Here is a 26,295-nt window from a genome sequence, read left to right as displayed (position 1 = left end):
GTGCCCTCCTGGCCCTGTCTATTTTGGTAATGATAATAGGGTCCCTAATGGTGACTTTAAACACGTACTAAAGTATGTGGAAAGATACATAAGAGGAGGAGTTGTAAAATATTCTTTGATTGGATTGTGACTGGTGGATATATTCAATGGATCTCAGTATTTGCGTATTCTACTGCCATTGGGATGGACAGCGAGGCAGGTGGAGCCCATCTGTCCAGGTAACTCTAGATGCTTGTGGTCTGTTAACCATATGCCAGAGTAAGGCAGAGTCTAGTGTTTGAAGGACCAAATGAGTGACATGCATAATCTACATGTGAGTAAGTTGTATGTACATGGGAGTAAAATGAGTAGTCCTTAAAGTCATGTGCGGAAGTGGCACCATGCATCAACTTGGACCCAGTTCAGTGTTCTCTTTTCTGGAGGGCTGACATTGCACCCTCCCTTGTAGGAGTTTAGGTTTCTATCTTTGTGTCCCATGTGAATTTGACCTCCCACCCCCAACCAAAAGAGCCCACTAAAATATCCCCTTGGCTCTCAAAATGTTGCTTCCTTAGTAGAGAGCAAATATAAGGGTCTTGTGAGGTCTTAGAAGGGCGTATAAATTTAGCATTGCCACAGTTGTTTTCCCCTCTGGATTTTTGATGTTCAATAGCGGCCTTCCACATCTCCATTTTTGGTTTACACAGTATAGTCACAATGTGGTTTTGTTACTTGGGGAAGCCCAAAATGGGTGAGGGTCTTTGGGGTGTCACATGCGCTGGTGCTCCTTCTTGAACAGGTGCGTTTCTTGGAGAAAGAGGACATGGGGATCATGTTATAGGAGGTATCTCCATACCAGATTGTTTGTTAGGTGAAGTTTAGGCCTTATACATTTATTGAGGGAAGTTTGAATGTGTGAGGGTTGCTCATCATATTCGGGTGGGAGTCAGATGCAAGATAGTCAACTGTTAATACCTTAAACAACCAAAGCAGCTCCCCCAGTATTCCCTTGATTTCTCATCCAGCCCTCGCAGAGTCATAATTCAAAAGGCCAACAGGGTCTAACCACATCTTATCCACTGAAAAAGTGGACCCCCTCTATGGGAAAGAAGTAAAAGGAGTATTGGGGGGGCGGGGGGTAGGGTCAGGATCAGTGCTTGAAACAAAGATGGGAGGTCAGAGTTTACTCAAGACTAGTATCACAGATATTAGTCTCTTGGTCCTTGCTAGCCTCTGTAGACCCCCTCAAGGAGTAGGTGTGATCCGGAGTCATAGGAGTCTGCACAGTAAGGGAGTATTCTTCTGGTGGGGAGGTGGCTTGCTGGTTTGGTTTTCTTTTTTCATATTTTAGAGATTTAAGCGAACTTTGGCATCCATTGAACTTGTGCCCCTTCCCCTACGTGTTCTGTACCAGCAACATATGATTTGATACTTTGGTCGAAGCTCTGGAGGTCAGTTTGACATGCACCTCTGGATAATGCCCTCAGTTTCAGTTTCCTGGGGCAGGCCTAGTATTGCCCTGGTTTCTGAGAGCGAGTGTACATAGTGTTGCTTTCCATACCACTGGAACATGAGCCTACATGGGTAACCCTATTGATATTTGACACTGCACTATTATAGGAAGTCCGTAAATGACCTGAAACCTCTGCTTTTAATAAAGGTGACAAGTGATAGGTATTGTAAGAGTTGGATATTGGGACCTCATAATTTAACTTCTCACTCCCCCCCTCTCCCTCTGGTGACTGTATGAGGCTGGCCTGGTTTGTAGTGGGTACCTTGGATAGTTACACATTATGCCAGGTGAAGTTATCCCTTATTAGTAAAGTAGTAGTGTTCTAGCAGCTTAGGCTGATAGAGGTTGTTATAGCAGAGCATCTTAGGCTAAACTAGGAGACATGCACAGCTCATGCAATACCACTTATAGTTACACAGTACTTATACACAAGTAAAGACAATACTCGGTGTTACCAAAAATAAAGGTATTTATTTGAGTGACACAGTACCAAACAAATATCTTAGAGACAATAATCCTTCTGGAGGTAAGTATTATACACAATATATACCAAAATTAGACAAGTAAATAGTCATAGAACAATGCAAACAGTAGGAAATCCTATAAAATTAAATGGGAGAAAATAGGTCTAGGGGCAACACAAACCATATGCTAAAAAAGTGGAATGTGAATCACAGATTCCCCCCTAGACAAGTGTAGTGTGTACAGAAACGCTGGGAGAGTAAGAATACAGTAAAGGTAAGTAAATTAGCCCACCCCAGAGCCCAGAAAAGGAGGAGTAAAGTACTGAAAGTTTCCTTAGGACACACTACACTTCGTTTTTAGGATTTTGCAGCAGCCAACTGAGTTTGCTAAGAACAACTGCTGTATTATTGGACCTGCAAAGGAAGGGGACCAAGTCCAGAAGTTGAAGGAAGTTCCAGGAAGGACAGGAGCCCCTGCTAACCGAGAAGAGGGTGCAAATGAAGAGTCCCCGGATAGTCGAAGACTGCAAAAATGCACCCTAAGAAGATGCCAGCGGGTTCCTGCGTGATGCAAAAGATGTCCCACGGCGTGGCGATCGTTGCAGATGAGATTTCATGTTGGAAGTCGCCAACAGGCCTTGGCTACGACAAAAGTGTGTTTTGCGCTGGATGGACCCAGGAGGAACCTGGGGGCCTCAACTCTGTGTGAGGAGGAAGAGGGAGCTCTCAGCACTTTAGAGAGCCCTCAGGATGCCAGCACCCCCAGGAGCCACAGGACCCGGGTTCAAAGGAGGTGCAAAACGCAGTTGATGCACACAACAAAAGAAGGTTCCACGCAGCCGGAGACAACTCAGTGAGTGGAGCATTCCAGGATGGAGTGCTGGGGACCTGGGCCAGGCTGTGCACGAAGGAATTTTGCAAAGAGTGCATAGAGGCCTCAGGAGGCGAAGACGACGCAATACACGGGGGTACCATCACTCTCAGGGAAGGCAAGGTCTTACCTCCTCCAAATTACGGCAGCAGGACCTCAGGACAGTCTATGTCGATGATGTCCACCCTCTGTGTCCTTAGGAACATGGTCGTCGCTGTGAGGAGTCCCCGGGTACCGGTAGTCGTCTTGAAAGGTGCCTGCTTGGAGCACGGGAGTGACTCCGTCACTCCACAGATTTCTTCGGTCCTTCTGGTGCAGGATGAAGACAGGGAGTCCGCAGAGCATGCACACTATGGAAACTGTTGCAGTTGCTGACTGGGAGCTGAGGTTGCTGAAGAAAACTGTCTCTTGTAGACACTTTTTTGCAGTTACAGCATTTCTTGGAGCAGGCTGCAGTTGATCCAAAGTCAGAAGAGTCTCAAGTTGTTGCAGAGGATTCCTAAAGGAAACTTTCAAGCAGAATCTGCAGAGAACCCACAGGAGAGTCCCTAAATACCCCTGAGAGGGGGATTGGCTACCTTATCAGGTATGGACCTATCAGGAGGGGTCTCTGACGTCACTTGCTGGCACTGGCCACTCAGAGCCCTCCAGAGTGCCCCCACACCTTGCAAAGCAAGATGGCTGAAGTCTGGGACGCACTTGAAGAGCTCTGGGCACCATCCCTGCGGTGGTGATGGGCAGTGGTGTGGTCACTCCCCTTTCCTTTGTCCAGTTTCGCGCCAGAGCAGGGGAAAAGGGGTCCCTGAACCGGTGTAGGCTGGTTTATGCAAGGAGGCCACCATCTGTGCCCATCAGAGCATTTCCAGAGGCTGGGGAAGTCTACCCCTCCCCAGCCTGTAACAACTATTTCCAAAGGGAGAGGGTGTAACACCCTGCTCTCAGAGGAAATGCTTTGTTCTGACTTCCTGGGACTGGGCTGCCCAGACCCCAGGAGGGCAGAACCCTGTCTGTGAGGTGGCAGCAGCTGTAGCTGCAGTGCAAGCCTCAGAGAGCTGGTTTGGCAGTACTGGGGGTCCATGGTGGAGCCTCCAGGATGCATGGAATTGGCTCCCCAATACCAGATTTGGAATGGGGGGGGGGGGGGGGGGGGGGGGACAATTCCATGATCTTAGACATGTTACATGGCCATATTCAGAGTTACCATTGTGAAGCTACATATAGGTATTGAGCTATATGTAGTGCACGCGTGTAATGGCGTCCCCCGCACTCACAAAGTATGGGGAAATGGCCCTGAACCATGTGGGGGCACCTTTGCTAGTGCAAGGGTGCCCTCACACTTAGTAACTTTGCACCCAACCTTCAGCAAGTGAAGGCTAGACATAAAGGTGACTTATAAGTTACTTAAGTGCAATGAAAATGGCTGTTGAATAGTGTGTGCACTATTTCACGCAGCCTGCAATGGCAGTCCTGTGTAAGGGTTTGTCTGAGCTCCTTATGGGTGGTAAAAGAAATGCTGCAGCCCATATGGATCCCCTGGAACCCCAATGCCCTGGGTACCTAGGTACCATATACTAGGGACGTATAAGGGGGTCCAGTATGCCAATTGAAATTGGTAAATGAAGTCACTGGCCTACAGTGACCAATTTAAACGCAGAGAGAGAGAGTATAAGCCCTGAGGTTCTGGTTAGCAGAGCCCCAGTGACACAGTTAGGCACTACAGAGGCATACATATTAGGCCACAACCTATGAGCACTGGGGTCCTGGCTAGCAGGATCTCAGTGACACAGTAAAAACACACTGACACACAGTCACAAACAGGCCAAAAGTGGGGATGACCATGCTAGAAAGAGGCTACTTTACTACAGTGACCCACGTGAAAGCTTCCTTCTTTTCAAAGAAGTATATTTTTGCAGTAAAGTCCAAAGAGCTCTTTGGTTGATTTAGGCTAGAGAGTGTTCTGTAGGCGGAGTAGAGTTTTCATGGGGCACTTCTGGATCGCCTCTGATTTCCTGAAGGAGGTCCTTGGTAAAGCTCATTATATCATCTCCTTCCAGTCCTCTAGGAATGCTTGGGACGAGTATGTTGTTGCAGCTGCTTCGATTTTCGATGTTTTCTTGCTTTGTTTGCAGATCAGCCCGTTGTTCTTCTAGTGCACCACACGCCATAGCATCTCTTGGTCTTACGTTCTTGTGTCTGCTGAGTGTTTTAGATTTACCTCCAGTGTTTTCCAGTTGGGTAATATCTTTACGAGCCTCCTTTAGGCATGTTTTAGAGTCTGTCTTAATGGAGACGATTTCAGATAAAATTTCAGGCAGGAAGCACTCCATATATCCTTGGGCTACAGGGCTTGCTGCGGCCCAACCATTCCACTGCATGGATTTAGGGGGGTTTGCCCCTCACCATGTAGTAGCTATGTTTGGAATCTGCCCTGGGGGAGGATATAGAAGTAGGGAGGATATTTTTGAGTTATAGAGAAACAGTTGTGCCTAGGAGCAACACAAGAGTCTCCACCTGGGTAGTGGCAGTCAGACCTTGTGATACCAGCTAGCTACAGCGCTGGGATACTACTCCGTCCTCAGCTGTGCCCAGTCAGGATTTATGCTGTAGTGCAAGCACTGAGTCAGGACACTACTGGCATGGGAAGTTTATGTGGTATGATGTGGATGAGGTTCCGAACTGGTATGCTGGCCAGTGGTGGTGCTTTGACTCTGCATGCCTAGGGGGGGGGGTGAGTGGAGAGGTGACTTGCTAGGTGCTGTGGTCCAGGGGGAAAGCTCGCCCTGGGTCCTCACTTTAAAATGATTGCCACTCATTTGTGTGAGTGGGGTTGGTAGTCCTGTTGAGCCACAGGAAGGTGCAAGAAGCCATACTGAAGTGTGAGGAGTCTGTGCTTGGAGCCACTGTTACCGTATGGGGGCTGTAAGTCGATTTCTCTGTAGCCTCTGCTGAGCATCTTTAGACAGACGTCACCTCTACTTGTGGTGTCCCGGCTCCATTTTGGCTCCGAGACACAGTTTGAGGTCCCATCCATTGTAGAGCCCAACCAGGCTGAGCATTGTATTCACAGGAACCCACTGTTCACCGGGAACCTCATTCTGCTGAGGGTGAGGAGGGAAAGCAGTGTCTCCATAAGCACGCATTATAATCAAGAGACCGCTGACAGATCTATCAGTAAAATTGGAATAGATAGGTGGGAGGCCCTTTTCAGTTCAGGCATCCACAATTTGGAATTTGTCCACAAACAAAATATAAAAAGTGCAAAATCTTCTGAAAGTTAGATGGGTTGTTAAAACATGGCACTAATCAGTGCTGAATTGTTACACATAGTGTGTTTTGTGGAAAATTTTCAGTTTCAGTATGTCCACACGCTTCTGTAGCACTTCACATAAAATAGCACAGCGTAATTATTATTCAAGGATTAAAATCCCTGCCTGCTGAAACGCAATTTTCTCGGGCATTCATCTCATGATAGAACAGATTTCGAGCTAATGTTCTCACTATGTCCGACATATTCGATCTGTAATAATGGGTATGAATTTACATTCCATTTTCCTGTCTAGGGATAAGACCAGTTGTAGTTTAGTTGGATATGTAATGGTAGAACACCATTATACCCGTACACTTTGTAGTGTGCCTTTCCACTATTTGGAGGTTTGCAGTTCAGCAGTATGACCAATGTTTTTGTTTTCCAAAACCACCTCTGTGACATGCAATCACGCTTCATAATGGGGGTCATTGGTAGTTTTTTTTTTTTTTCTTTCTGGAGCTGATGCTACCATTGTAAAACACTCTTCATCCAACTCAGACCTGAGCCAGGTGAATGTACACATGCCTTTTGGATGGCTTCCTTCGGAGAGTAGTGCACAAATGTATCCACAAGAAGTAATCCATGGAAGGCCTGATTGCTAGCCAGGGAGCATTGATATCCTCCCATTTAATCACTAACAGCATATGCACTTATTGTCAGACACCAGGCACAAGTCTAGTTGCTGCACTTGGGTTCTCTGAGGCATTATGGAGCTTTTTCTGGCCCGTGGTTACTCAATTATGTCCTAAATGCAGGATGGAAAGAATGAGGGCAAGATAGCCATACTATTTGAACCCCAAATGATGTAGAAATCAGAATCTTTCTCCTGTTTTTTTTGGTGCCTGGCTCTGAAACTGAACTCTATTTATTGCACCATAGCACAAGAACTAATATGATATATTAGCCATCTGGAGAGAACTTTACCTTTGTAGAAATCACATGGAACATAAACCTACCAAACTGATCATATCCTCATCAATACATTTCTGAAACTTTCAGTCTACATTGGGGTCATTCGAATGGTCCTACTGATTTCCTGTTCTCCGCTTTCTTCCTAAATAAATATCTTGTCCAACATTGTTTGGAACCTTCTCACATAAAGGTTACAATACTTGAAATATCATTGCCAAAACTGGACAACATTGGGGATAATGGTCAAATATGAGTTTCTTAATCTGACCACTAAATAATTATATTCTCCTTTCCTTTCTCCAAGTTCTCAATCACTGGCCATCCGGGTACAAACATATTCAGTTTGAGACATTAAGAACTTAAACCTCAATAACCTTTTGTTTGGTATTCCTATTATCCCTCTTATAGTTATCAAGAAGTCTGTGGGTCTCAACTCTCAGTATAATGAGACTGCATATGAAACCATAAATGCCATTTTGCCTGTTAGAAAAAAAGCTGAAAGCCAAGAGATCAGCTTTTTTGTACTTCAAGGAGTTCAACAAGAAAAGTAATCTTCCAACTACTGAACGTAAATGGCGCCAAAGCCAGCAAATCTATAACCTAGAAAATATTTGCTCTCATTGAAAAGCATACAAAAAGCTAATGTCATCTCATTTGGATATTGAATGGATTCTGGGGGAGAAAAAGAAGAAAACTCTCTGATATGTTAAAATATACAACAAATTCTCTGCTTCATTCGTAATTGACATTCTGATAGTAAATGAAAGGGCATTTTCAGTACAAAGTGAAAATAATTACACCTTTCTTTTATGTTTTTTTTTAAATATACTCCCTTGCCCTACTTTTTACATAAAATCTCGAATAGGAACACATTTTAAAGAGATATCGCAGATGTAGTTGATTAACAGCAATGCCCTGCTTAAACCCTCTAATTATTTCCCTGACCCAATTGTGACAACCGTGTTGTAGAGACATTACAAATAAATCTTTAGGAAGAAGAGTCAAGAGATTGGCTACAGGGTTTTCAAAACTGATCTGAATTGAGTGTCTTTCAGTTCATGGTTAACCTACAGGAGCAGTCCGTAGACATTTGGTGGATGTGAATTTGCAGTTCCCATTCCTATCGAGTTCCTCCTTGCAGGCTTTTGTAATCTGCAGCTGCCTCTCTCCAGTGCCTTTTGTGAGTTCTTGTATTTGTGCCCTCTCCCCTTTGAGGCTTCCCAGTTCTTAGTTGGATCCTCACTTATTCTTTTATTTGCAGTTCAGTGTAAAATGTTTTGAGGATTTTCCCATGAACCGTCTTCTCAGAGCAGATACATTCTGCCTTTACCCTCAAGTAAGTGCCTTCTCTTCCTAAATTTTTTAAATTACCTCTTTGTTGATTCCCCGCTTAATTGGCTTCATTACTCCCTTAGTTACGCCTCTGTCCTGTTGGGTCATTCTCCACTACTTGGACTTTACAATTACCTTATCTATATGTTCCATATGTTCCTACGTAGATGTGTGCTCAATCACACACAGATTATCACACTGACATTTATTCTGACCTCACAGATTTATCTGCTTCCTTTCTCTTTTAGATATTCATTACCTTTAGAAATACCTTTTGGCTATCTATCTATTCTCATCTTCATTCTTGTGCTGCTGCTATTTCCGGTCAATGAAGCAGTGAGGCATCCCTTCCAGATAGCTTACATTTCTGTCTACAGTCTTTTTCGGTCTGTTCCAGTTTTCAAGGTGAAGACTCTGGTCACCAAGCACTGGGAGCTGAAAACTATCCAGGGACCAAACCCCCATCCATTTAAAATACTCTTTTGCACTATTTTGTTGATCTCATCCAGCGGAGTGCAGAGATCATTGTGGGATTGGCCCAGTCTCTCCTTCTTGTGGCATTACTGCATAGCCCACCACACAGTCCTGGCACATTGTACTATGAAGGAAATATCTGCTCCTGGAAACACACTTTGTTGCAGCTCTGTTGTGATGGGGGCACAATCTCCTCAATATTCCTTTTCCTGTGTACTTGCTCTTAGCTCCATCTGCCTCTTGGTGTAGTTTATACTGAGTGGGTGATGACTGATGAATCAGTAATTGAGACATCTCAAAAGGAAGACACAGGAGGCATAAGAAGTACAGGTATATACACTGTAGCACTGGTTGAGTCGTTCTCTCTCTCCTGACCGTCTGTTGAAGGTTTATTGATATATTGCTCCAACACCAGAGCAGCTTTGAACCCTCTTTGCTCATCCAACTGATTCTGGAAGGAGATAAGTTTGTAATGGCATTTGATGCAGTCTTAGGTTCAAATCTCATTGGAAAACAATTAGTATATGTGGGATATCTTGGATCGATTGTTTCATGTTGGTGTACCCTGCTGATCCCCTGTCTGGAAATGTGGATTCTGTCATGGCAGAGACTTGAAATCCAGGCAGACTGGTCCAACTATCTCAAGGATCAACTTGCCCCCGGGTCTCGATGGTTCCCAACACCAGAGGTTCTTCCGCAATTGGGCTATTGAACCACTGTCAATTCACCAGCGCTTGTTTTCTGTTTATTCTGTCATTAAAGATGCCAGTCCCACAGCCCCCTCTGAACGTGCCCCAGGCACTCCACCATCAGACAGGTACTTGGCCCAACCATACACCAGGATCCTCTTTGCAAGGGCCTATCCATAAAGGATCTAGAAACTGACTCTGTATCTGAATGTTTGACCCTGACCATTTGCACCCATCTAAATGGTACAGAAGTAGTTCTGGGTGAAATTTTAATTGTGCCGGACTAGTTTTGGTAATTTCGAGTTCATCTTTTGTTGCAAAATTACCAAACATTTCATGACTATGCCTGTTTGTGTAATCATGAGTAATTTGCCAGAAAACCTCTACTGCAGGAGCACAGGACCAACAAACTTATGAAGCTTGAGCAGCTGCTGCTGTTCAGATTCTATTGCATTTAGTGCTATTTTCTTACTGCAACATGCATCCTCAAGTCCATTTTGGACATGAGGGTACATTTTGTGCTAAGAAAGTAGTGCTGAATGCTGTGTTACGCTCCTGGGATAATTCTGCATCATCTCGTTTAAGTTGGCTGTACTTATGCAAGTTATGCCCACTCCTAGACAGAAGTGCTTACGTTTATCTTCATTTGAGACTCCAGGTCCTCCAAAAAAGAGGACATCTACACACTTAGGCTTTTTTGGCTGCTCTGCTGAACTAAGCACTTTGTATTGAGCACCAAGCCATCCATCCCACTTATGAGGTCTGGAGCAAATTACAATCCAAGGAGGCTGCTTCAAAGTTTCTGAACAAGTACATGTAATGCAAACACAGCCTCTTCAATGTCACTCGGGAAATATCTGGAAATACACATGAAGGGTAAGGCTTGGTCTTCCTACTTGGGTAAGAAGACAGAGCTGTAGGTTTTAAGCAAGACTCATTGGCCTCATTGAAGTTACTAATGCCATGGGAGTTGGAAGCTAACTCAGTCGCACTGGTTTGACTGTTGTACGTCTGTGCTGGCAGACTGGGCTCAGTAGTAGTATATGGTTATGCTTCAGGGTAAAAGCATTTACGGTTTCTGGTTTTGGTGAGTGAGCCACAGGAGCCACCCAGGGCAAAGCGGACACCGAGTTGATAATTGGGGAGAGTGAGCAGTAATTGGGCCGCTGAGAAGCCCTGTTGCTGCCGCAGCCCACAGAACTTGCAAATCTCATCCAAAGAATTTAACAAACACATCAATCGAACTGCCAGGCACTCTCTTTACAGGAGGATAAAGCTCGCCTGGCACAGAAGGTGTACACCTGGCATGTCATTAATTCCTTTAAACTCCATTAAACCCAGCCTTTTTTTGACCCCGGATATCCATTCCATCTGAAGTTACCGTTCATGTCCCTTAGTTTTGGGTCTCACCCAACTCTGAACCAGATTCCTCCCTGGTCCAGAACATCTGAAAGTAATGTACAGGCTTTGTGGGAAGGGAAACAAGATGATTCATTTCCTGTGTGTCTGCCCAGAGTTACTCCCTGAAAGAAGGAAATTGCTGAGGGGCCCTTTTATTCAAGCTGGAATAAGAGCCTGTAGTCAAACATTCACACAGGGTCTCAATCCTTAACACATATGCCTCATCATAAGGGTTGTTAAATTTGTTCAGTTATTTGTGGCAAGAGCAAATGCACACAACCATAAAATCAAGACTAAAAATCATACACAAAAATAATATACAAAACAAAGTATCCAGCCCGCTGGCAATCGGGTACATTCGTAATATTAGTCTTAGTGTAATTATGTTTAATGGTTTTTTACTGACTGTGCACTTTAATAATAAATCTGAGTATATGGTTATGCCACGATTAAGCCTCCTAAACAAATAGTGAAATCAACCTGAATAGCAGGCTTAGCTGAGTTAGTAGCGGACCCCCTGAGGAGGATTCGCGGACCACAGGTTGGGAACCACTGGAATAGACCATAGTTAAATGCCTTTCAGTTTTCAAGGCTTTATGCCACTTTCAATTTAAGCATCAGAAAGTTGCCTCCTTTTCCTCGGTGTCGCCTCCCAGTCCAAGATCATATGCTTCAGGTAAAAGACAAAGCCATATCCAAGGTTTCAACAGTGGCTAAGAAGTGCCCAAAGGCTGCTATAAGCCCTGTTGTTCGCCATTATTCCATGTTAGTAGGTTTCCCCAGGTCTGGAAGAGGGTGGAGGGTGGAAGGTGGAGATGGAAAGGTTTAGCGTTATCATCATTGGAACAACATCACCACTGATGTATTCATGGGTCCTCTCAGTTGTACATAAAATGTCTAAGACACTATTTTTCTATCTTAGAGGGGCTCAGAAGTGGTGTAGGGATATTACTTTTACTATGTATATGTTAAGAAGTATTCCAAAAAAACCTTTCTAGTCCTTTAAAGCTGGTCCTGTTCAGCATGGTTATTTTGGTTTCAAAGTTAACGCAAAGCATTCCTCTACAGGTGACATGGAGTGCTTTCAGTCATATCCTGAGCCATTTCTTGAAAGAATGTGTATTGTTGGTATCCACCTTTTCCCTGATTTTATTGGTTCGGAATTACTTCAGCAAAAAGCACATCTCTTTTACTAATGCATGAGAGAGAAGAAAATGTTTCAAATCTAGTAACAGTCAAATTGAGTATAAGGTTGTTTCACTCATAGTTCATAAAAGTACCCTTTGGTGGGTGCCTTTTCTGTAGTAGTGAAATCATGAAAATACACTAGCAAAACCACAGAGAAAAGCAAAGAGTTGACAGGCTGCCAGGTACCAACACTTCAGGCAAGATATTAAGTGTTAGTCCAAGATAAAAGAAAAATCATAATTTCAAATTTCACTAAAATTACTAGAAGGTAAACTTTGGAGTCCTTGTGCAATAAATGCCTGGCATTGCTAAAGAATAACATTGGCTCTAGTTAGATATAACTCAGAGTTTTGAAGGAATTTAAGAAAGTGTCCATCCCAGAATGTCTTGATGAGAAAGGCTACATAATAAACTGTGGTGTGAATTCAACAGGCTAGGGTCAAAACAAGAAGCTGTTCAAAAAGTTCTGTGCTTAAGTGCATTTACCGTTTGGTTTGGTGGTTTCCAGGCATCTTGTTCCAGCACTCCTCAAGATATTATAACAATGAACCAAAAGAGAGTTAACCAAATAATGTATTTACAATATTACTTGTGAGCTTGGACAACATGTTTTGTCTCCAAATGCAACCCTTGACCCACTTCCCACAGTCCCCCTTTTGCTTCTCATTTCAATTCTATTTTCATTTTGATCTCTGACCTGTTAAAGTATAACCACCCATGGTGGACAGATGAAAGGACATCTGCAAATAGATTGAACTGACTATAGGATGTTGTCTTTTACCCTTATACGAAAACATTTTTAGCCCTATGGGTTGCTTCCCCAAGTTCCTTTCACCTTCTGTTCAATTATAATTCTGCTCCACCCAGCTCTTACTAACTGGGATGTCTTCAAGTATAGCTGCAAAAATCACAGACTGCACATAGTCTTTAAGACTGTCTAGTTGAAACCTTTTTTTCTCTCACCCCCTCTCCCTTGTACATATACATTAGTGAAAATGTTAGACATTTTTTTGGGGTTGGGGGAAATTTCATTTTCACTAACTGGGATATGTAGCAGATCTCATACTTTGTTATCCTTTTGTTCAAAAACACCTGTTTACAGAGTCCAGAGCAAAAACTTGAAGGACAGCATGTTCATATTCTGTACGCAAGATGTATTAAGCACCCTAATGCTTCTATGGCTTTCATAACTTTTTACTCTTTTTAGGTAAGAGGCCTGCCTCAGTGCTCTTCTTAACGTTCCCTTAAGTGGTGTAGGGGGAAGTACCTAGGTAGTATTACAGGTTTTTAAAAACTTTTTGTAAACAAATGCTTGTCAACGCCTACTTTTGAGATGCTTGTAAATAATACATAATAGAATGTTAGTAGCCACAGAAAAGCAGAAATGCCATAGTCCTTTAATTGTCTTGTGTGTTAAATTAAAACCTTTTAGGGCATGGCCAACCAAGATGGCCGATAGGACACAACCCTAGGGAGCTCTATCCCCCCCACAGCTGTATCCAGCTGATATGTGGTCATCCTTCAGCCACCGAACGGTACATGCCTCTGCCTGCTTTTGAGGGAAGACTGGGCAACTTCATGGAGATTTAGCACCCCACGGAGGTCGACACGCACTCCTGAGGTGACTGCAGTCTACAGGTGCCCCGTCCACTGCATTTACCACTGCAGCATTAATCCTGACTCCAGGGGGAGCTTAGCCGGTTGTCGCAGGTCTGGGTGGGCCTATGACCAGTGCTGGACGGAGCGGCCATACTACCTTGCTAGGGGTGATTGATCCAGCCCGCTGGGACACATGCAAGTGCGGGAAGAGGTTTGAGTACCCTGCCCGACAGCCCAAGACTTGCTGCGATGCAGGACAAGGGGTCCTGTGAACACTGTCTACTGCTCTGTCTTGTGGCGGTGCATCGGGCACCGGAAGGAGCTTTTAGCCAAGGTGGGTGGTACCCAGCGGACTGCTTCGGGGGACAGGCGGTTGCGCTGGGCATTTACGGTGCTGTGTAGCCAGGATACTTTACCCCGGCACCGGACATGCCATTGAGGCCCCTCCATGTGTCCGCAGTATTGCCTGCAGCTCCTGAGGGAGCCTTGCATGATGAGGTGAAAATGTCAGTGCAGTAGCTCCTGTGACACTGGTGGTGGTGGGGTGAAGCAGACTGCTTAGTCTGTTATATCTTTTTGAGCCAGCTCTTTGGGGGCATATACAGGCGCTGGGTAATGGCTAAAGACCCCATCCAGGCTCACGGACGTAATGATTGGCCCGGGCGGCAAGCCCTAAACTGCACTGACACCAGGGCTGGCCATGCCCATGATCTCCTGCGTTCAGCAGAATGTGGCAGGTCTTTCACCCAGTACAGACTGGGGACTGCTCAGCGAAGGCCAAGTGGTGAGGCAGTGGCTGGAGGTTCTGTGCTCGCTGCTGGGGGTCCTCGACTGCATGGCCTCTGGAGGTGCCGTGCATCTGGGGTGAGGGCTGGATTTCCACTGTCTGGACTCCAAGAAGCCCTTTGTTGGGGTGAGATTGTTTTGTGAGGGCATTGGAGGAATGGGGAGCCCTGAGTCTGTAAAGAGTGATACTCTGCTTCAGTGGGACATGTATTCCTTTTCATTAGGGCCCTTGTTGTTGTCGGCTCACTTGTGGTGGAGGACTGAAGCTGTTGGCTACAAGAAGTGGCCTCATTTTTCTAGACTGCTTAACTTGGAGGTCAATAACACTGGCTTGGAGTGCACTGTTTTGTTACCTCCCCGGGACCATTCGTGGGTGATTCTTCTCCCCGGTCACAGTTCCACATTTCTTTGTGGCATCCTGGTGTCTCCCCACGTGTAGTGGCCCTGGGAAGACTGTTCTTTCTCTGTATTGAGGGGTCCAGGTGGTGCAAACCCCTGCTTCCTGCCCGCGGTGCTTGCTAGCTGATCTGAAGCTTGCTGTGGGGGCACTTGTTCACTTTGGGGTGAAGCTGGAGCTGGCATTCTACATTGTCTTACGTTTACCATGGGAAAGGATAGGTCCCAGGGGCACTAGCAGGGTAACACCATCACACAGTGCACTACCCCACTCAAGAACATTGAGACCCACCAGATTGGGTCCTCATGCTATACCAGAGTACTCTCCGTGGTGCCAGCAGGAACCATTGCGTGCTGTCCTCGTGGAAGCCATTTAGGGGGTCAAGGATGGCTCTATAAGGACAAATTGCAGGAGTGTCCTTTGAAGTGAATCTGCTCCAGGTGGATTTGCGAAAAGTTGGATAGTTTGGACAGTGCGAAATCTAACATTCCATCCTTTCAGACAGAGGTGCGATAAATAAAGCAGCAGGTGGCACACGCTCACTGGGAACCTTAAAGTTGAAGAAGCTGAGGGACATTGAAGCAGGAATAATTTATACCTGCCGGATTTCACTGGGCAGACGGAGGGGCAGTCCGTAGAGCATTTCCTGAAACAGTCGGTGAGGAACGAACTGCGGCTTACGGGGCTATCTACTGCCTTTGTTATTGAACAAGCCCACAGGGCCTTGGTTCCAGTCCCTCTCACTGGTGCTTCTCCAAGGGCACCTACTGCTCACCGTTTGAATTATAAGGACAGAGATTTGATCCTGCAAGCTGCCAGGGAGGCTCCTGTTCCCAATTTTTGGAGAACAGGAACATTGTAATTAACCCAGACTACACACAGAAAGTGCAGGAGAGTTATCAAACATTCCTGGAAGTCAAAAAGCGGCTCAGCGCTAATTGTTTAGGTATATGCTTCTTTATCAAGCTAAACTTTGTCGTCGTGGCACAATGACTGTGTCATTGACCACCTAGAGGATGTCTGATCGTGGCGTTACATGTCTGGTCCATACCAGGGGCATCCACTGAGTGAAGCTGAACCACTCCATACCAGTGTTGGGCAGCGTGTGCACTGGTGGCCCGTGCTGGGAGTGCATCGCTGCCTGCGCAGGGCGCCTCAGGCTGCCTGGTGATGCAGGATGATGGCACCATGGACTCTAAGGCAACAGTGCTGCAGTGGGAGTTGGAGGTGTGAGGGGATGCATCCTCCGGGGGGGGGGGGGGCAACAAGGACTCTGATACTCCATTACATACTGGTGACATTGATTCTGACACTGGGACCTTTGGGTGGGATACCCTTATGGGGGTAATTTGGACTGGAAGACCTGCTTGTAGTGGTGGTCGCAGTGCTGTGGATATGGCTGGGGAGGCTGCAAGTGTGGTGGTTGACATGCTGTGGGCTGACAGTTGTGGGGGACTGGGCATGTGATTTGGAGAGATTGTGTGGGTTGAGCAGTTGAGTAAGTTGTTCTGTTGCTCCTTGGTAGGTGCTGTATGACTACTTACTGGAGTATCCTTGCTCCTGAGGAGTGGAAGGAGTGGAGTACGGTGCAACTGTGGGGTTTGTTGAGGCATTACGGAGCCTGAAGAAGTTCTAATTTGGTTACATTTAGTTGGCTCAGTGTCATTTCTTCATTATTTCATTTGAACGGTGGGTGAGGTCTTCCCTCCGAGGTTGTGAGGGTGGGTGCTTTTTGTTTGTGTGAAGCGGGGAAGCAATGGTGCAAGTTCTGGCACTATCAATTACTTTGGATATGTACATGGTTTTTGTTTGATGCTACTTATCCAGGGTGGGTATTACATGGGTTGTTTGTGTGGTTTTCGGGGTTCAGTGCCATCTTGGCATGGAGGTGGTACACGGTCTAGACACTTTGTGTTCAAACAAGATAATTAACCTAAGAAAGTGTAAGCTTCTCTCTTGTAACAGGTGGGGATTGGGATCCCTTAAAAAGCGGTAGAGGGTGTTATTGCTGTTTAAGAAGCATAGTGTTGACATAGCTTGCTTACAGGAGACCCAACTTACGAACACAGAGGCTTTAAATCTGACAAAGAATTAGAGGGAGGTAGGTTTACTATGCCAGTTACTCATCATTTTCGTGGGCTGTGCTAATCTGATTTGCCCCTGGAGTGCCGTTTGAATTGACCTACATGAAGGCGGATGTGCAGGATCGGTATCTGTTGCTGCGGGGTAGGTTAGATAGGGTTAAAGTGGCCCTTCTTAACTCCTCTGGGCCCAATACGGATGAAGAGTCTTTTATTTAACACTACAGGATGTTTCTCTGGTGTTGATTCCAGACTGATGTGAGTAGTGGGCTTTAATTGCATTATGAGTGGTACGCATGATCATCGTTCACATCCATAGCCCCAGCTAAACAGTAAGCTAAACATGACATTCATGCTGCGGGAGGTTGTGATGCAATTCTGTTTTGCAACATTTGTAGGGAGTCGCATCTGACAGGCTTGATCATATCCTACTGAAACTCACTTGGTCCCCAAAGTGCTGATAGTGACTCATCTGTCCTGTTAACTCTCTGACCATGCCCCAGTCACATGATTGCTTCAGTGCGGAGTGGCTTCAGGTTTCTGTTCACTTGGAGGTTTCCCCCAGAGGTGTTATAGGGTCTTGTAGGCAGAGATCCACTGGCAGGTGCCCTCACTGACTACTTTGTGGTTTATTGGGCTTCTGCTCTGAGCCAGGAGATGGAATGGGAGGTGATAAAGGCTATCTTGCGGGGACAGTGCATGGGCCTTTCGTGTGGTGTGCAACGGGCATTGCAGACGGAACTTCTCCGGAAGAAGGGAGTTTTTGCAGAGATTCAGCAGTTCCCTCCGGATGACTGAGATGACCGACGGGATGAGGAAGGGTATCCAGCGTCAGGTAATCTTATTGTCAGTTAATGCATAGCGAGGGGGACAGCTCTGGGTGGCTCTTGATATAGGTGCTCTGTGAAAAGGCATCTTGAGCTTCTATTTTACATCCCCGGGGGCGGGATGCATACACGCAGAGTGATATTGTGAAGACCCTTGGAGACTATTTGGAGCGCATGTATTCTTGCCTTCAGCCGCCGGACCCAGAGTGTTTTACTGATTTTTTGTTTTTTTTTTAACTCTGCTGCTTCCAAGATCGGTGGTTGTAACAGACCAAGAACTTGATCCAGATCTCACCCTGGAGGAGGTTAGAATGGCTTCCCCACTGAGTTGTATCAGGCTTTTACTCCAGTCATCACACAATGGCTTCTTGAAGTGTTTCAGGAGGCCCATTACAATGGCATGCTGCCCCTGTCCATGCGTGAGGGTTTTAAACCCTGGTGGCGCTGCCTCAGATCCATCCACCGATTGTCGGCTTACGATGATAAATATGGACACAAAAGTTCTTTATAAGGTCCTAGCCCTTAGGCTGCATCCGGTGATTTCTCAGTTGGTCCATGATGATCAGTGCGGTTATTCCCCAGGGCTTATAAAACTACCATGAACCTGAGAAGGCTGAAGCATGTAATGCATGAAGTGGAGAGTAGAGAAGAGGAGTTGGTGGTGGTATCAATCGATATTGCTAAGGCATTTGATACTGTGGTCTGGCATTATCTTCCAAGAGTGTTGAAGGAAATGGGGGTTGGGTAGTTGGTAGAGGTAGTGCCAGGGCTGCCCCATCACCTCTCCTTTTTGCCATAGAGCAGGAGCATCTGGCAATTCAAATTTGGCTGATGATGCCGAAGTGTGCGATCCGAGTGGGTGATAATTATTTTGTGTCTCTTTATGCAGATGATACTCTTTTATCTTACGGCCCCTCTAGAGTCCCTTCTTCTCCTACAGTATTATGATGCATTTGGGGAGCTCATGGGTCTTAAAACTAATAATGGCAAATCACTTTTGTTCTTGCTGGGTGTGTTGGCTGACAGGGAAGCTGCTTCCATGCCCACCCTGCCCCTTCAGTTGGAAACTGAACAGTTCCTTTACCCAGGGATCATGGTGGCACACACATCCCAAAAATGAAGGTGTTCTAATATTGATAGAATCAATGAGGCTCTCAGTGCGTTGATTCAAATTTGGATTACCCTCCCTTTGTCCCTAATGGACTGAGTGGCTGTAGCGAAGATGGTGTTTTTGCTGCGGTGCTTGTACACTATGCAGCATATATTTGATACCCTTTCCTGAGTGGCATTTTGGAGCTTACACTCTTACTACACTGACTTGGGCCGGCAGCAGGGTAGCACATGATTTTCTGTTTTTGACATGCCGGGGCGTGGGTTGGCGGTACCTAATATGGAGCTGTATTACTTGACCTTCCAGCCACAGCACACCACCCATTGGTTGTCGGATGGTGCCAACTAAGACAAATCGCTAATGGCGGCTGAGGCATGTGCTCTTACTCTCCCACCATTGTTGTTATCGGGAGGGTGGGATACTTTTGTGGTATCATACCTAGTTAGGCACACGGCTTCCCTATGGCAGCAAGCAGTCAAGGTGGTTCTGAATAGAGCCCTTTTTGCACAGGAGTTAAATTTTTGGGACCTACCCACTTTTTGTACACTTGCTGAATCAGTAAATTTTACTGCCTGGTGAGTGGCAGATGCATGACTCTTGGGGACCTGTATCCAAATGAGAATGTTATCACTTTTGAGGCGGCGCGGGAGGCCTTTGGATTGGGGAATGGTCAATGTTTAATGCACGCCAGGAGCATTTGGGAGATATTGCCCACGTTCCCAGCTGCTCTGTCCACGTCACTTCTGTTTAGAGGGTTGTTGGAGCTGGGAGAGGGGGGTGCCACTTGGTTTTGCTCTTGTATCGAGCCATGATGGCTGATGGACCCCGAATCCTATTTCCACCCAGGGCTGCTTGGTAGGTGTAACTGAGGCTGCCACTGTAGGATGCACAGTTGTGCACTTCCTGTGCCATGGCCCAAACTGTTTCCTGTAATGTAGTATTTTAAGTGGTCCATTTTAATTTCTTGCATCACACATATACCACACCAGTGCTGCTTAACAGGCTAGATCCCAGGAGGCCTAGTGGTAGCCATTGGTGCCAGGCTCTGGTTGCATCTTTCCTACACCTTGCATGGTACTGTCCTTTGGTGAACTCATTTTGGACATCTGTTGTGCTGTTTGGGGCTCCAATAGAGATGGACCCGGTTGTTGGTCTTTGAGGAGATATTCAATGGAGTAAAGATTAAAAAAAGGAATTTATGTTCCTGCATCTGCTGTTACTAGGGAAGAGGCAAGTTGCAATTACCTGATTGGGGCAGGCTGGGCCCAGTGTGGATGCATGGGTGAGGAGTATAAATGAGTAGGCGGTTGCAGAGGTAGTATGCCTCAGGAAATGTGGACATGATGAGAAGGTGGAGGACGACATGCAGGTTTGAAGGGGGTGCTGAAGACTAAGTTTGTGGGACATGGGGGTTGCAGGACACTTCATCAAAGAATGAGGTGCACGTTCCGTCCACCTCCCGTGTTGCAGTGCCTTGAGAGATGATTGTTGTGCCACAACACATATGTATTATTGTGGGGTTTGAACCGTGATAACCTGTTGCTCCCTGTTAAATGTTTGGGGATGGCTGCAATTTCTTTGTTTCTTTTTTTGTATTGCTGATTAGCAACTGCGCATAACAAAAGATGTCTTAAAAAAAAATCAAACCTTTTATCTCTATATTTCTTAGGTAATCACTCCTGGGGCATCCTCCAAGAATCAGAATCCAATATACCTGAGGAGTCCACACCACATTCCAATTCTGTGTATTCAGATCTTCCTGGAGCTAGTGAAAAGATGAAAGTTACTGTTGCAGAAATCACTGTGGCACTCAGTGGCCTAAAAAACATTTTTACCCCACTCCTTTTCCGTGGACTTCTATCTTTTTTGACTTGGTGGATTGCTGCTTGTCTATTTTCCACAAGTTTGTTTGGTCTTTTCTACCACCAGTATCTGACTGTGGCATGAACGCAAGCTAATAATGCAGATCCTTAACTGTGGATTGTCTCCAGGTTCGATTTTGTTTGTCAAAGTGGAGGACGAAGAAAAACAAATTGGGAGAAAACCTATGAAACATATCAAAAGGAAATATTCAGTTTAAATGCTTCCTCTGTGTTCTCAGGGTGAATATTGCTCTAATCGTCACCTGTTTGATAATGATCGCCTGATCCAGTCTTAGATTGGAGACTTTTATTTAATTACTAGAAGGACCACATTTGTGCTTGCTCGGCTTTCCAGCTACACTCAGCTGCCAATGAAACTTTTCGTGTGACTTGGACAATAACTGTAAAGGACATGGTGTTGGGAATGTCAGCAAGAGTTCAATCAGAAATACTCCTGGAATTATCACTTGTTCTTACATTTTAGTCATACGAGGAGAAAAATAATTGCTTCTGTTGGACATACATTGATCACTTTTCTTAGTGAACCAACTACCAACAGGACTGATGATATTGTTACTGTATATTACAGTAAATGAATCTGTAAAATGTATGAATTTTAGCGTAGGGAAATATATGTGACTCAGTATCTGCTGCTGGTGGTGGCAGAAATGCTTGTTCAAAGAGGATTGATTATTGCTGTTTAAAGATACATACACTCAGATATTTGTGGCCATTTGTACACTTTTGTACACTTAAAATGCAGTATTGGTGCTATTCTAGACTCTGAAAAATATGTTTAGGTTTTTATACTTAATCTTTCCAGGTAGTCCTTGTGAAAGTCACTGAATTTACTAAAAATGCGTAATGAGTTAACTATTCACCATGGTCAAATTTGACATTAATTGATGGGCCTGCGGATTGCCTATGCATTTGGGTCCATAATATATATTTAATACATCATCCACCAACAGCAAGTGAGATAGCAACACTAAATATTTCTTAACCTGTAAGGTATGTTATATAAATTTAGATGGTGTTGGTTGAAGATCCAGTTCTTTAAGGAGCCCTTTGAAATCAAAAGAAAATGTTTTGTTAATCAATATGTGAATGTATAGGCTATTTTGTTAATATTTAAAAACAAAATCTTTAGTGAGTCAGTACCTAAATTAATTTAATTTGCCCATTACACTAGAATATCTTGGTTTTAAGAAAATATTAAATTACTCCAGTCAGTCAAAGCAGAAGATAAATGTAATGTATGCTTTGTATTGAATGAATGCCAATTAAAAGTGAAATACCATATTTATCAACAGTTATAAGTGCCTGGAATTCTGTAACGTTAGTAGCAATATGAGAATATAGCCCATGACCATAATTGCAACCTACTTAGTAACTTAAACAAATGGTTGAAAAACTTGAGAAACTATTAGCAGAAATTCTGAAGCTTATCACTCTTCCAGTTATTCATGTTCTGATGGGGAAAGTAATTCTTGTCTGCCCAAAAACATTCACAGGCAAAGTTTCCACCGAAGAATTGTTAGGTGTGTGATGTTTATGAGGTACCTTCTAGTTCAACAAATGGTAGACACACATGAAATATACCCTTCTTTTAATGATTTTTAAAAGTATTTTTTCTGGTCTGACATGATGTTTTGAACTGTTGTTTCAACAATTGTGTTAAGTGGCATTGACATTCTGAAAGTATTCTTTGTGTTGTTTAGAAATTTGTATATGTTTGATAGACTTTTGGGATCCAGCTTAGAAATCGTGTTAAATGATAAGCATGTTGGGGATTATCAACTCAGAAAGGAATCCCAAAGGATTCCATGACATTTGTCCTTCAGTGATGCAGGGGCACAGTTTGGGTTCAATGACTACGTTTTGGGGGGCACAGCTTGAATGTGTCAAAGATGCCATGTGTACCAACTCTAATCTTTTGTAAAATTAAACATGCTCCTTTTAAATGGAACTTTCCAATCCCCTTAGCCTCCAGTACATGGGAATAGTGCTGATTCTCAGTGAATGTTCACTTTAGTACAAGGCAGTTCCTTGCTGTGTCGATTGTGTGCTGAATGGCGCTCAGTAACATGGCCATCCCATCGATGCAACACTTGGCTGTTCTGACATCTCTGTTGAGGAATAATCCACAAATATACCAAGACAGTCAACTTAAAATCTTTGTTAAACTCCATTGAAAGCAGCATTCTATGGAATAGAAGAACACAGGCTGTCATTTTGCTTGTCCTCGGTTTATGTTTGGACTTGAAGTCCAGTCTACTCCCAACCATTGAAAAAAGCTGCATGGCAGGAGAATGAACTTGAACAACCTTGTGAAGGTATTGGTTTGTAGCCAAACATCAAACCAACCCATCCCCTTATTTTGGTAGCAGGCTCCACCCCAAGTTGGATTCCAAAAAAGAGGAATAACCTTCATAGACATGCTAGTGCTGCCTACATGCCTAGAACTGTATGTGTTCTGTTTCCCCAGGATGAACTGAAGTCTGCAGAACTTCTGCTGTTGGCTGTGCTGTTCTTGCTTTGTTGTAGAACCATCTTTCAGAGATCCCTTGTCTAATAAACTGAGACTGTATGAGGATCCCGCCCAGGCACAGCTGCAGTCCTCCAAAGATCATATAGCAGTAATGGGGGAGCTGCCCAAATATATTGCTGTGCAATTGAGAAGACCTCTTCAGAAATGACGCAGCTGTTGAGCATTTTCCTTCTGTTAGGCATCCCTTGTCATGGAGTTCAATACAGTCTGCTCTACTGACTTTCCTAGGTGTACTGTTGTAAAGCAAAAGAACACCTTCTGTATTGGACAGCCAAACCTGATTTTACCTGAGAGACAAATTATGGCTACTTGGACCATGGAGTTGGAGTCCAACTTTTGTTTAGGCCTTGCTTAGCTGAGACCTTTTAATTCTCCAATATTGGATCTTTCTGTGATTAACATGCTTGAATCATCCACGTCGTCAAGCTGGGAGTCTCATGGTAACCTTTGTTTTTGTAAGCAGCACAATGCTAGACTGATCTCTGAAAGCCTATAATGGCCACTTTATTAACTTATTCACATAATTGAAAAGAAACCAAACTACTACCAGTAAGAAGACAGATGAACAAACACCACTCCCTTCAAGGTTGTTCATATCTCAGATTTCTTACCGCACCTCATGTGAAGGGAGTCTATCTGACCTCTGCTCATTTTTTTTTCTCTGTGAGGTTTTTCAAAAATGTGAAGTTTAATTTGACCATCACTTTTATCAACATCAATTTGCCTCACGTTTTGGTGTTTTTTCCCCATTAATAAAATGACTGATGTTCATTAAAAAAAAAAAAAGTATTTTCAAACCTTCTGGCTCCTGTGGGGAAACTTCATTTTGAAGATCTCCCCCCCCTTGAAGAAATCTTTTGACCGTTTGCACCCAGACACAAGACTAAGGAATGGCAAATCTGTTGCACTTTCTCAGTTAAGACCCTGAAGGACAGAGAAGATAGATTGCTACTAGGGCTACAAAAGATAAAGACCAAGGAAACCCTCATCAACAAGACAAGCAATAAAGTATATCATAAGCCTTCAAAAAGCCTCACAAAAGAGGGCACAGTTTTGAGCACTTTCCTAATCATTCCTCTGAAGGGGGACCCCCTGGTGAACATACAAGAAAGATGCATGAACACAGAGAGTTGATACCACCTTGACATGATTGCTGTGCTTTAGATGTCCTGTAACATTTTTAAAGCAAATTCTTCCTCAGGTATAGAAAGACCACAATCTGAACCTTCCAAACTTTCTCCGAAGCAATAGCCTTATGACATCTCAAAATCTAATTGAGAATCATTGTCAACTATTCCTTCACCGACAAGGTTGTTGGCAAAAAATAAATCTTCTATGAAATACCACATCAACAACCACATCTTCAGCAACAAAGATAACATAGTTGTTGGGATCTTCATTGATGGCAATCCCATCAATGACAACATCATCTCTAAAAACTACAACTGCAGTCAAACTAACAATTAATTGACAGACTTGTTGACAAAGCCATCCAAGGTCATTCTAATATTTTACAACGTTATTCCTGGGCTCCTTCTTCCAGAGCACAGTTCACCCAGTAAAGTCTTGCCATTTTCACAGTGGCTTTTACTGTCGACACAATTTTCAGATGAAGATGGTCTCTTTGGGCCTGCTTACTGTCCCACCCAACTTAATGTTAAGTATCAGGAGGACAAGAATGGTGATCGATATCTGTAAACTCCTTTGAGGGAACAATGTGCTTATGAGTCCTTTAAAGTGGACTATCAGTACCAAGAGGAATCTATGATGCAGGTTCCTAGAGCATTAGGTTAAGATTTAGGCCTAATACTTACAGACCACTGTAAAACATTCCCAGAACAATACCCCACAACCAATGTCATTTAACTGCAACCATCAACTCATGAGTACATGTACTCTTATGAAAACTAGGATAAAGGTGAGATTCCTGATGGCCCCTTCAGGATGTGAGTTCTGAATGGAATGATTATGTGGCACCATTATCAGCTCCATCTACTCTACCTACTGCAAAGTCTTCACTGTTTGACATTGGAGAATTTCCTGTGTTGGTTGAGAGAGCATGCAAAAGTTGTGGTCCACCTCTATCCATGAGACCTACAAGGCACTTTTGCCCACCCCAAACCTCCTCCACCAAAGAAAAAAAAAATTAACCCTATCCTGGGTCATTTTCACCCTTAATGGATTTCAGCAGTTAAATCTACGAAAAGGAGCTAGAAATCAACTGTTAACAGTGTTTTTCGTCTTGTTTACCATGACACCATGTGATGTCATCTCCCCACCGGGTGACCCTGTAAAGGGAGCCGATATTGTGTGTCACATGGTGGCACCACATGAGTTCGCAGGTCTGCTTTTGCCAGGCCAAAACCTTCCTTTTAATACATTTAAGTCACCACTAGGGTATGCCCTAAATAGCCCATAGAGGAGGGTGCATTGTATTTAAAAAGTTGTACATGTACTTTAAACATGTCCTGGTAGTGAACAACTTCTTTTGGCACTATTGCAAGGCCTATCTCTCTCATGGGATACCATTGGTTCACCTTATTACATTTAAAAGTGATACATTTTTCTTTGTGCGCAGGTAGAAATGTCATGATTGGTGTCTCAGTTGTAGCCTAAAACCCTATTTCATGGTAAACTCACAATTCTGAAAATGCCACTTTCAGAAAGTTTTCATTTTCTTGTCATAACCATTTGTTGCTTGTTTCTTGGGACACATGACTAGGTGCAGTTAGCCTCTGTGTATTCACCCCAGACAGCCACACAAAAGAGGGTCTTGGTGTTGGCAGGGTGAGGCATCCTAGCTTGATGAACAGCAGGGACCTGCTACCTTGTCACACTTGGCTTTCAGGGACTCTTCTTCGCACAAAAAACTTCACACTAGCCTATTGTGTATGCAGACAAACTGGAACCAGGTCAGGGAGCGAGGAAATTCCAAATAGGTCTGTAGTGGA

General features: G+C 44.3%; 1 protein-coding gene across 1 annotated transcript in view; it reads left to right on the top strand.

The window, feature by feature from the left end:
- The window catches only part of TMEM161B (transmembrane protein 161B), a 190,933-nt gene extending 168,830 nt beyond the window's left edge, over positions 1-22,103 (top strand). The window contains exon 12 of the mRNA XM_069224915.1: positions 20,601-22,103. Coding sequence (XP_069081016.1) covers positions 20,601-20,878 — 278 coding nt within the window. The 3' untranslated portion in view covers positions 20,879-22,103. The remainder of the gene's footprint in view (positions 1-20,600) is intronic.
- The last annotated feature ends 4,192 nt before the right edge of the window (positions 22,104-26,295 follow it).

This window comes from Pleurodeles waltl, chromosome 1_1 (genome assembly GCF_031143425.1).
Source record: "Pleurodeles waltl isolate 20211129_DDA chromosome 1_1, aPleWal1.hap1.20221129, whole genome shotgun sequence".
Classification (NCBI taxonomy): Eukaryota; Metazoa; Chordata; class Amphibia; order Caudata; family Salamandridae; genus Pleurodeles; species Pleurodeles waltl.
Note: the sequence above shows the minus strand (reverse complement) of the source record. Positions and strands in the feature narration are given on the sequence as shown.